At 44.0% G+C, this 11,409-nt stretch overlaps 1 protein-coding gene across 2 annotated transcripts; it reads left to right on the top strand.

The window, feature by feature from the left end:
- The first annotated feature begins 10 nt into the window (after positions 1 to 10).
- Positions 11 to 8,553, top strand: LOC101851066 (fukutin-related protein). Of its 2 annotated transcripts, XM_005104814.3 has the most exons (3): positions 11 to 343; positions 4,550 to 4,704; positions 6,592 to 8,553. In XM_005104814.3, the coding sequence occupies exon 3, from the start codon at positions 6,968 to 6,970 to the stop codon at positions 8,501 to 8,503; it is 1,536 nt and encodes a 511-aa protein (XP_005104871.1). In that variant the 5' UTR covers positions 11 to 343; positions 4,550 to 4,704; positions 6,592 to 6,967; the 3' UTR covers positions 8,504 to 8,553. The 2 variants fall into 2 exon arrangements, with proteins under 2 accessions (XP_005104871.1, XP_005104872.1); XM_005104815.3 differs by lacking the exon at positions 4,550 to 4,704.
- The last annotated feature ends 2,856 nt before the right edge of the window (positions 8,554 to 11,409 follow it).

The following is an 11,409-nucleotide window of genomic DNA, read 5'->3' as shown; positions in this document are numbered from 1 at the left end:
GTGTGTGTGTGTGTGTGTGTGTGTGTGTGTGTGTGTGTGTGTGTGTGTATAAAAAGTAATATATTCTGTTACTACTGTTAGAAGAAAATGTTCTATTGTGAGAAGAGGCAGCGGAATAAAGTTATCACTTTGGACAATAATATTATCTGATTATTATGACAGTTGGTTGATCAAGTTTGGTCCATAATTTGGTGCTCGTTATTAAAAACATTCTCTCTCTGTGTCGTTTCCGGTTCTTTGGCAAGATGGCAGCGCCCTTGTTCGTTCACTGGCTTGATCGTAAACATTGGACACAGAGGAGCATTACTGGCGGCACTTCCCTAATCATATACCAACATCAGTGGTAACCGACTCCTCACTGTTTTTATATTAATGCCAACGATCGACGCAATGGTCAATATTTAGATCTAGAATCTAGATCTAGATTTAGATCTAGATCTAGATCTAGAATCTAATCTAGATCATCTAGATCTAGATCTAGATATAGATCTAGATCTAGATATAGATCTAGATCTAGATCTAGATCTAGATATCTTGATCTAGGATCTCTATATCTAGATCTAGATCTAGATCTTCTAGATCTAGATCTAGATTATAAATCTAGAGAACTAAGACTAAGACTCGACTTTTAGTTTGAACTGTCTACTCTGTAGTCACACTAACTGTACTAGATCTAGATCTAGATCTAGAGTACATCCTGTGGACACTGTGGTGCGATATACAGTAAGGGATCTTTTGTGGATATCTCTGGAAGTTACAGGTCAATCTTCATGATTTTTTCACCAGAAGTTAGAAAAACTTCCTCTCTATACGGTGTAGCGCATTACTGTAACAGCAGTTTAAAATTTCTATATGTTGTGGTGGTGTTTGTTTGGTAACGTGTGTCTGGTTTGGTGCGCAGGTTTCTGGTTTGGTGCAACATATCGTCTGGTTGGGTGCGCAATAGTACCATGTTTACAGCTCTAGATCTAGATCTAGCTCTTTTCTGACACTTTTCATCTTTCTCTATCCTGGCCTTACTCTTCTTTTCCTTGCAAGAAGTTCCTGTACTGACCATAACGGAAGGCCAAGGTCAATGACGCGTGTTCTTTTTGGGAGCTGTGCGGCTCCTAGCAGGAGATTTCCTTACACCGTGTGTATGTGTTTTGATAATGGATAAAAAGAAAGGTGCTGTGGACACAAGAAGGTGAAAGAAGAAAACAAGAATAAGGCTATACCTAGACTAGTATTTTTTAAGGAAAAGGACAAAAAAGAAGAAGAAAAAGACATGAAAAGAAGAAATTGAACATTTTGGAGATTATATTTCCATATTAATTAATTTTGACATGAATACATTAACTTATCATCTTCCAATGGCAATATAATGCATCCAAATGGAAGGAAAACAGTCTGTTTCAGTGCACAATGCAGGTCATAAAGAAATAACTTAATAAGTAAAACAAACAAAGGGCCTAGAAGCCACACTATCAATGCCAAATAGCAAAAAAGCCGATATTGCGCACTGAAACGGACTGCACAAATTTGGTCTGCTTCAGTGCGCAACCCTATCTGGCATGTTCCTGGGCATTAAGAAGCAGCCTGCGATAATATTTATCGATTCTAGTAGCCTATACATTCTACGATACATTAGAGCTAGTTTAACTAGATGCGCTAAATAATCGACTACTCAAGCGCTTAGTAAATTCACCGATACCGGTTACGAAAACCATTAATATGAATGGGCAAAATTTTCCGACACCGTAGAATCACGTGTGTTGACGGGAACCTCCAAAACGAAAGTGAAATAAGCTGCATTCTGCGCATGCTCACAGAAAGTGACCTCATTTTCGCTGTTCTTATCCAAAACAAAGCAGGAGACCGGGGGTTGCGCACCAAAACAGATGCGCAGTGACCTGGTTAGACTCTAGATCTAGATCTAGATCTATTAAATTAGTATGCCACTCTTGGTCTAGGGGTAGAGTGTCTACTCACTGTCGTGTCTGTGAAAGATTTCTAATTGATGGGTTTCTCAAATTTCTCCCTGCAACTCCCCCTAGATTTTTGGGTAAATTTTTACTTTCACTCCCGCTCGCAGATGCACTGCTTCAGGGGTCAAACTGCAGTACTGTTTGCTGCAGATCACAAATAAAGCCATTAAAACTGTCGCAAATTAATTATTTTCAAGAAAATTTCAAATCTAACAGTAAAATATCAAATTATGGGTTAAAAGAGGGGGGATGTCCCCCCTGTAACCCCCCCAGATTTTCTTTTACCACAAGGGGGCAGGCCCCCCTGGAACCCCCCCGATTGATCCAAAGCTCGTCTATCTCGAATAAGAACAATCAAATATTTCAAAAACTATTCATTTGCGACGGAAATGAAGTTGATATTCGTGTTCAGGGCATCATTATTTAGTAGAAAAGAGACAACTGGTAGTTAAGTGTGAGACGGGAGGGAAAGTAAAAAAATACTGATTTTTTTAGATCAGAGCTCCCTGAACCCCCCCCCCCCCCCCCCCCCCCTTAATTCTTTTAAATATCAGGGCCTGTAATATTTATAGGCTAGTCTGTATAACAACATCTAATTTCTCGAAACACTGATTATTCTCACCCAGGGTGAGAATAAAATGGATACTGTTCTCACCCCGGGTGAGAATAACGACAGCCTAGTATTCTCACTCTTTTTTTCCGTTTCCACCCTTTTTATTTCGTTTCAAGATTTTTCTTCGTCTTTTTATTAGGCCTAGCCTACCCTAATTATTATTCTCGACTTTAACTTTAAGGTAGTTATATCTCTCAGGCCTAGGACCCGGCCCCTCCTGTCACTGAGCACTCCAGGCGACAAAACTCACCTCCCTCTCTCTCGACTTCCCCTCTCACTCCGCTGGGTGCGTGAAGCGACTAAAATACTAAAATCGCCAACGGGTCAAGGCGCCTTCATGGGTTTTGTTAGGGATAAAATATTTATTGTGTTGTAAGCAAATCCAATTCTCAGTCTGACCTACTATACAAACAAACATTGTTTCATTCTAAAACAGCTTTCAGCTTAGAGGCTATTGTTTTTAAAAACATACGATTCTGGCAAGTGAATTCCTTCCTGAATTGAGAAATGTATACACTTGTCTAGGGATATGGTGAAGGTATGCGTGCATACAGTCAAGATTTAAATTTAAAATGAAATAATATCATTCCCCGCGGGAGCCTTAAAAAATCGGCCAGCGCTCGGGGGCAGGTCACGAATTAATTTCTATCATCCTATTAGCCTACATGTACATGTATTGCAAGGCTACCCGTTCTCAGCACCCAGGTAGCCTTAGAATAATTTCTCAGACCGAGTGAAAATAATATCCATCTTATTCTCACCCAGGTTGAGAATAATAGTTTTATTCTCAACCCAGATGAGAATAAAATGGATATTACTGTACTCTCACCCCGGATGAAAATAATATTATATTTCTATTGTCACCCCTGGTGAAAATAACGACAGCCTTCTCGAAAACTAGATAAATAATTTGCGAATGGAGTTGAAATTTGAGTAAAACAGATAGAAACGGACAAGGAAAGTACTAGAACATCTGGACATTAGACTGATGTAGAAACGAACAAGGAACGTACTAGAACATCTGGACATTAGACTGATGTAGAAATGAACAAGGAACGTACTAGAACATCTGGACATTAGACTGATGTAGAAACGAACAAGGAAAGTACTAGAACATCTGGACATTAGACTGATGTAGAAACGAACAAGGAAAGTACTAGAACATGTGGACATTAGACTGATGTAGAAACGAACAAGGAACGTACTAGAACATCTGGACATTAGACTGATGTGAAAGGGAAATATTACTGGACCAAATTAGAAATGGATGCATGCATGTTGCTGGTCATCACGTGGGATGAGATAAGTGCCTGGGAGTGTATTGCTCTCTGTTGAGTAAGGCAGGTGGCCTGTGGTAAATAGCATGATGATCAAACTGAACAAGAATCTGAGAAGATTATTTCCTTCTCTGATCACTCCCTTTGCCACCCCCCTCCTCTCCCCCCCCCCCCCCCCCAGTCCATGTCCATGAATCATTCAAAACACACACACACACACACACACACACACACACACACACACACACACACGCACACACACACATGCATCCATATTTCGCTTTGGCTCTTGACAGCAAAACATCAGCAACAATAAGAAATACAGTCAAACTTGTTCAGCACGGAAGTACAAAGGAGCCAGAAATTTTTTTTTAAAATTCCATCTGAAACATTTTCCGTCTTTGGTAGGGGATTTTGAAAAGGTGATTTTGAAAAGGGGATGTGGTTCTAGAAGGCCAGTGGTTCGTGTTGGGGTCAAGGGTCACCAGTCCAGTCAGCAAGCAGCGGTCAAAACTTCACACCTTTCAAAAGCTATCCTGTCCGCTTTGATATTCATAATATCATATATATGGTTTGTATCAGTCTTACTAACATTATCACCTGTGCTTGCATCTTATATTTAGGACTATTGTTTGATAAATAAAAAACAAGTAATTGAATAAATTGAATATCTCCTTTATTTCCACCCTCAGCCCCCACTCAACTATTATTAAGAAGTACAGTCAGTCTGAGTCATCCCTCCCCTGCACGTAGCAACGTGGAGAACTTTTGTCTCAGATGGCTGTCTGATGACGAGGACAGGAAGTGCTCAAAATTCATAGCCCCGGCCAGGAAAGTTTCTGTGCCGGTGAGCCACTTGTGTGGAACAAATTTTAAGATACCTCTACAACAGAGACACAATCAGAAAAGGTTACAGAAACTGTCACGTCTTCCATGGACACAGTGATGGGTTACGAGTACCCTGTATGTGACAGATGTATACAGTCACTGATTGGTACCTGTGTCCCATGTATGGGACAGATATATACAGTCACTGATTGGTACCTGTGTCCCATGTATGTGACAGATGTATACAGTCACACAATGATTGGTACCTGTGTCCCATGTATGTGACAGATGTATACAGTCACTGATTGGTACCTGTGTCCCATGTATGTGACAGATGTATACAGTCACTGATTGGTACCTCTGTCCCATGTATGTGACAGATGTATACAGTCACACAATGATTGGTACCTGTGTCCCATGTATGTGACAGATGTATACAGTCACTGATTGGTACCTCTGTCCCATGTATGTGACAGATGTATACAGTCACACAATGATTGGTACCTGTGTCCCATGTATGTGATAGATGTATACAGTCACACAATGATTGGTACCTGTGTCCCATGTATGTGACAGATGTATACAGTCAGTGATTGGTACCTGTGTCCCAATGTTATTATATATACACACCAGATGTGTGTGTGTGTGTGTGTGCGCGCGCGCGCGCGTGTGTGTTTGGTGCGCATGTGTGTGTGCACATGTGTGCGTGAGTGTGTGTGTTAGTGTGTGTGTGTTTGTATGAGTGTGCGTGTGTGTGCAGCGTGCGTGAATATTTTTCTTACATGCATTTATGTAAAGCACCTAGAGCTGTGTTTACACGGGAGTGGGCGCTATAGAAATTATCTTCATTATTATTATTATTATTATTATTATTATTATTATTATTATTATTATTGAGTTGAACCTGCTCTAATGGTCGTGACAATCACCTGTACATGACAATCACTGTACATGACAATCACCTGTACGTGACAATCACCTGTACATGACAATCACTGTACATGGCAATCACCTGTACGTGACAATCATCTGTACATGACAATCACTGTACATGACAATCACCTGTACGTGACAATCACCTGTACATGACAATCACTGTACATGGCAATCACCTGTACGTGACAATCATCTGTACATGACAATCACTGTACATGACAATCACCTGTACGTGACAATCACCTGTACATGACAATCACCTGTACATGGCCTAGTGGTTAGGCTCTCGGACTCGCAACCGTAAGGTCGTGGGTTCGAATCCCGCCAGGGGCCCGACGTTGTGTCCTTGGGAGAGGCACTTTACACGAATTTTCCTCACTTTACCCAGGTGGGAATGGGTACCCGGCTATAGACAGTGAAAGATCTTGTCAGTTTGTTAGTGTTTGAGCGCTTAATCAGCTGCTTGCACTGTGTGCTTCCCGGGAAGTTGAGAATGTTTATGAGTGTTCTATGGTCTGCTGGGGTAATAATATAGTGTAAAGCGCATAGAGCCTGCTGTTGAGCGGGGATTTGCGCTATACAAATGCTATTTATTATTATTATTGTACGTGACAATCACCTGTCCATGACAATCACCTGTACGTGACAATCACCTGTACATGACAATCACCTGTACGTGACAATCACCTGTACGTGACAATCACCTGTACATGACAATCACCTGTACGTGACAATCACCTGTACGTGACAATCACCTGTACCTGACAATCACCTGTACCTGACAATCACCTGTACAAATGACCACTTCCCACTTTCTCCCCCTGCGTTTGTTCATGTTCTGTTGACCTTGCCCAAGACATCCACCCGTACAAGACAACCACTTTTCTCCCAGACTGTGGATGGTCGTCTTGGACAAGTTTGAGTGTTATTGTTTAGTCTCTGACTGTCTGTACTCATTTTCTCTTTGCAGGATGTGTCAGAATGTGTCAGGATGTGTCAGGATGAGCATGTCTATGGCGTGAACAACGCAAGCCAGATGTGTCAGAATTAGCGTATCTATGACGTGAACAACACAAGCCAGATGTGTCAGGATGTGTCAGGATGTGTCAGGATTAGCATATCTATGACGTAAACAACACAAACCAGATGTGTCAGGATGTGTCAGGATTAGCGTGTCTATGACGTAAACAAACAAACCAGATGTGTCAGGATGTGTCAGGATGAGCGTTTCTATAACGTGAACAACACACGCCAGATGTTGATGAAGCTTGGACGTCTGAGCACACCACAAGTTGTCCGCCATTCCTCCTGATGTGATCATCGAAGTGCCTCGTTGTGAAGCCAGTATGGCTGTTGTGTTCAGAAACAGGAGGTTGCGGGTGATTGTCATATCTTTGGCTGTCATCGTAATCCTGTATCTTCTAATCTACACTAAGCTGCCAGATGGTGGGAGGGCGAAGAAAGACGTGGAGTATACCGACACTCACCAAGGAAAGCACAAATCTACTGGTCCAATTACCAAAGAAAACCTTCCAGAACGGGTGACCGTCATCATCAGAGAGTTCGAAGACTTTGACAATGCTATCACGGATTCTGTGGAAGAGCTCGAGAGAACACTGAAACATGTCAAAGTTCTCGTTATCTCGGACGACGTTCCTTATCCTCCCGTTCAGCTCAATCCTAAAGGTTCAGCTCGTATTGTGACTCTGGCCGGAAATCTGTTGGACAACCACACCAGCTGTTGTCCTCTCCACCAGGTGGACACAGACTTTGTGTTTGTGGTCCCCGACAACGTGAAGATCAGGGACTGGACGTTCATCAAAAGTGCAGCGGCTTTTCTACGCTCGCGGAGGAATACAAAAGCCGTCGCTGTACCAGTGTCTGACAGTAAACTGGAATGTTTCAACATGACGGTGGATTACAAGCGCTGGACTCTTTCTTTCCCGCGGCAGGATGCGGGAAGTGCTCTCAGCGAATGCCAGCTAATAAAAGGCAGCCATGGGTTATTCTTAGAAACAGAAACGCTGAGGTCCCTCACAGAACCTCTGTCGCGACCTTTCCCGTTTACGTACTATGTCCAGGCTCGTGTCAAAAACTGGAAAACGAGAGTGATGAAGTCGGGTCGTCTGGAGGTCATCAGGCCACTGTACACTGACCCCCACTCCAGCTGGAAGCGAAAGCGAGCCATCACAGACAGGACAAAGGCTTTTTACCGGAGTGTGGGGATTAAACGAGAAGTGTTGCCCACTGGTGCCTCTCTCTACTACGGCTGCGACAAGGACAAGCCACGCTGCTTCGGCACGGTCCTCAAGGACATGCCGCAGTTTCTGTACCAAGGTCGCTGGACGCCCCCGTGCTGTCTGAGGGCGCTGAGAGAAACGGCCAATCACGTGTTCCGAGCACTGGAGGCGTGCGGGGCTCGCTACTGGCTGGAGGGGGGGAGTCTGTTGGGGGCGGCTCGCCACGGCGACATCATCCCCTGGGACTACGATGTGGACGTGGGCATGTACAAGGCCGACATTCCAAAGTGCTCCAGTCTGGTGAAGGCACAGGCCGAGCCGTTCACCGACGCTCAAGACTTTGTGTGGGAGAAGGCTTCCGAGGGAGATTTCTTCCGCGTGCAGTACTCGGAGGTGAACCGTCTCCACGTGGACATTTTCCCCTTCTACTCCAAGGGCGGGGTTATGACCAAAGACTCGTGGTTCCCCACCCACAGACAGGACACGGAGTTTCCAGAGAGTTTTCTCACACCCCTCAGTGTCGTAGAGTTTGCTGGCGTCAACGCCAGCGCTCCGAACAATGTCAAGAAGTTTCTAGAATATAAGTTTGGTCAAGGTGTTGTAGAGAATCCTAGGTATCCAAACTATCAAAGGCCAGTGTGAAAAGAAATGATAGTATTTATGATTTGTGAAATTCCGTCATACCAGGTTGATTTTATGCATATATATATATATATATATATATATATAGGCCTATATATATTATATATATGCTCTCTCTCTCTCCCTCTCTCTCTTTCTCTCTGTATATCTCTCTCTCTCTCTCTCTGTATATCTCTCTCTCTGGCTCTGTATATTTCTCTCTCTTTCTCCTTCTCTCTATCTCCCTCTCTCTCTTTCTCTATGCCTCCCCTTCTCTCTCTTTCTCTTTTGCTCTCTCCCCCCCCCCCCCTCTCTCTATACCTCCCTCCCTCTCTCTCTACCTCCCCCCTCTCTTTCTCTCTCTCGTCCGGTTGTGAACTTTATTTACTTCCAAAAAAATGATGCTCACACATGTATTTATTATGATGGAAGGAAAAGTAGATCTAGGGCATCCTTGTTAGAAGATGGATGTTTAAATATAGGATGAGCGTAAGGGTGTTTCTGTGGCGAAATGGGATTTTGTGATTGCAATTGGAGGTCGTAAACCCTCTGGGTGGTGCTACTGACTAAAGTGTCTCTAGGCCATTCCCAAAGGGGGATATTAACATGAACTGTAAATGGGCTGATTCATCAATGTTGTGCTCATAACTGTGCCTGATCTACAACAGGGAACTGCTGCTTTTTCTTTCCTAATCCTTATTATCGTCATTTTTCCTCTACTTCTTTTGTATGTTTGTCACACTCTTGTGACCCGCTATTTCCGGGGTGCTTTGATAGTCGTAGCAGACTTTGTGCTATTGAAGCTAGAGAGGTGAGCAGAGTAAGCCTGATTCCCTGTAAGGACTTCTCTGTTGACATCCACCCCTTGGCGCTCATATGACCTTATGCAGTTGCGAGCGCCGTAAAACCTCTACTAAAACAAGGAGATCGTGTTTCATACACAATGTACCGCCATCAACACAACTTTGATAATTTATCAGGTGGTCTGTTTCGACCCCACCTGGCTGTCAGCTCCGACCCGGGCTGAGAGGGATACAATGTCATGTCATACAATGTCATACAATGACAATGACAATCGTTATTCATCTCGCAGGGAGAAATTTGTCTTGGTCGTTAACAATGGCAGTAGACGTTTCAAAAGTTAGACCTAAAGGTGCACTCACGCAAACGCACAACAAGACAGGACATTAGGCCAAGTAAATACATGTCTCACGGGCTGGGACAACCCGCTACGTAAAACATTCATTCTCTCTCTCTCTCTCTCTCTCTCTCTCTCTCTCTCTCTCTCTCTCTCTCTCTCTCTCACTCTCTCTCTCTCTCTCTCTCTCTCTCTCTCTCTCTCTCTCTCTCTCTCTCTCTCTCTCTCTCTCTCTCTCATTTGTAGCAATGTCACCTGGCATGCATAAAGTTAGGCCCCTTGGGCATATTGTTCAATTACGTCGGCTGTTTTGTTCTAATATACTTGTAAGTCTGTACCCGCTTCTTCTGTGTGTTTGGGGGGGGGGGGGGGTTCCATGGCGTGCACTTTGGTCTTAGATGTGTATTGAGATGCGCAGTGGGAGTCCATCGAGCAACTAATGACTTGAACTGTGCACATGTGTATTGAGATCCACAGTCGGAGACCAGAACTCTCGGTACGCAGTAACTGGCCAAATGTGCTTTGAGTTTGGTGATCACTGCCTCTGTTGACGCTCTAGGCAAGTAATCTACCTCAATAAAGCTGGAGAAATAGTCGACGGTTGCGAGGTACTGTCGATTTTTTTATTTCGAAGATATCTGATCCATCTTTCTCCCATGGTCTGTCTCCTTGCTCGTGCTGTCTCAGGTTTTTCTCTCTGGTTTCTTGGTCTTGTTCTCTGGCAAGCGTCGCAGGATTCTGCAATCTGCTTGTCGTGAGATGCCACTCCGGGCCAGACAACAACTTCTCGTGCTCTACTCCGCACACTTTCTGTTGACAGGTGAGCGGCGTGCAGCTTGCTTTTGGTAGTGCTGGGCGGCTAGGTTCGCGATTATTGAAAGCTAGGAATCATAGGACTTGACTCCGAACCCAATTACTCATTTTCTAATGATATAATTTTTTCCGGTGGTTATCAAAACATCTTCAAGATTTAGGATGACCTTGATTTCGGAACACTACAAAGCATTAGCTTTTATTTTTTTAAAAATACGTTCTTAAAAAAAAAAAAAAGATTTTAGTGATTAAAGTAGCTGCGAACGATACTTTTCTTCAGCATTAATCGCGGGAATCGGTTCCGGGATCGATTCTTCGCCCAGCTCTAGCTTTTGGTTTCTTCTCTCGTTGCCTTTGGGACTAGCTAGGACTTTCTCTCCCTTCAGCATAAGTCCGTCGGGCCAGTTCATCGTGTCCTTGTCGTCAGGAAATGGTCGTGCCTCCACGGACACTTTCCATTTGCTGTCAGGCCACCCACTTCTGGTGATACTTGCTAGTGTTTGTAGCTCTTATTCTTCAGGCCACCCACTTCTGATGACACTTGCTAGTGTTTGTAGCTCTGTGTCTTTGCTTGTCTCTGCCCGTAGTTTATCCAACATGGCGGCGGTAGTCTAGGGGTTAGGCTACCGGACTCGTAATCGTGAGATTGAGGGTTCGGGGGTTCGAGCCTCAGCTCGGTCCGACGTTGTGTCCTTGGGAAAGGCACTTTACACGAATTTCCCACTTGGCTCGGTCCTATCGGAGACGGACGTTAAACTAGGAGGTCTGCCTCTTAAATAACCTAATAGTGTTGATAGGGGCGTTAAACCCATGCCATTTATCCAACATGGCGTCAGGAATGCTGCTCCTTGTTTCAGGGGTTTCTGTTGCATCCAGGCTCTGGATGGCAGCTCTGGGCAGTGAGTCGGCGATGAGGAGTGAGCTTCCTTGCCCACGTCAATGAGAAGTCACATCGGCTACTCCTGAAGATCAATCT

The sequence above is a fragment of the Aplysia californica genome, unplaced genomic scaffold (assembly GCF_000002075.1).
Source record: "Aplysia californica isolate F4 #8 unplaced genomic scaffold, AplCal3.0 scaffold00437, whole genome shotgun sequence".
Classification (NCBI taxonomy): domain Eukaryota; kingdom Metazoa; phylum Mollusca; class Gastropoda; order Aplysiida; family Aplysiidae; genus Aplysia; species Aplysia californica.
This window is presented reverse-complemented; position numbering and strand designations above follow the sequence as displayed.

What these genes read in the sequence shown, in the direction of transcription:
- LOC101851066 (XM_005104815.3), top strand. Translation starts at nt 6,968, where the DNA reads ATGGCTGTTGTGTTCAGAAACAGGAGGTTGCGGGTGATTGTCATATCT.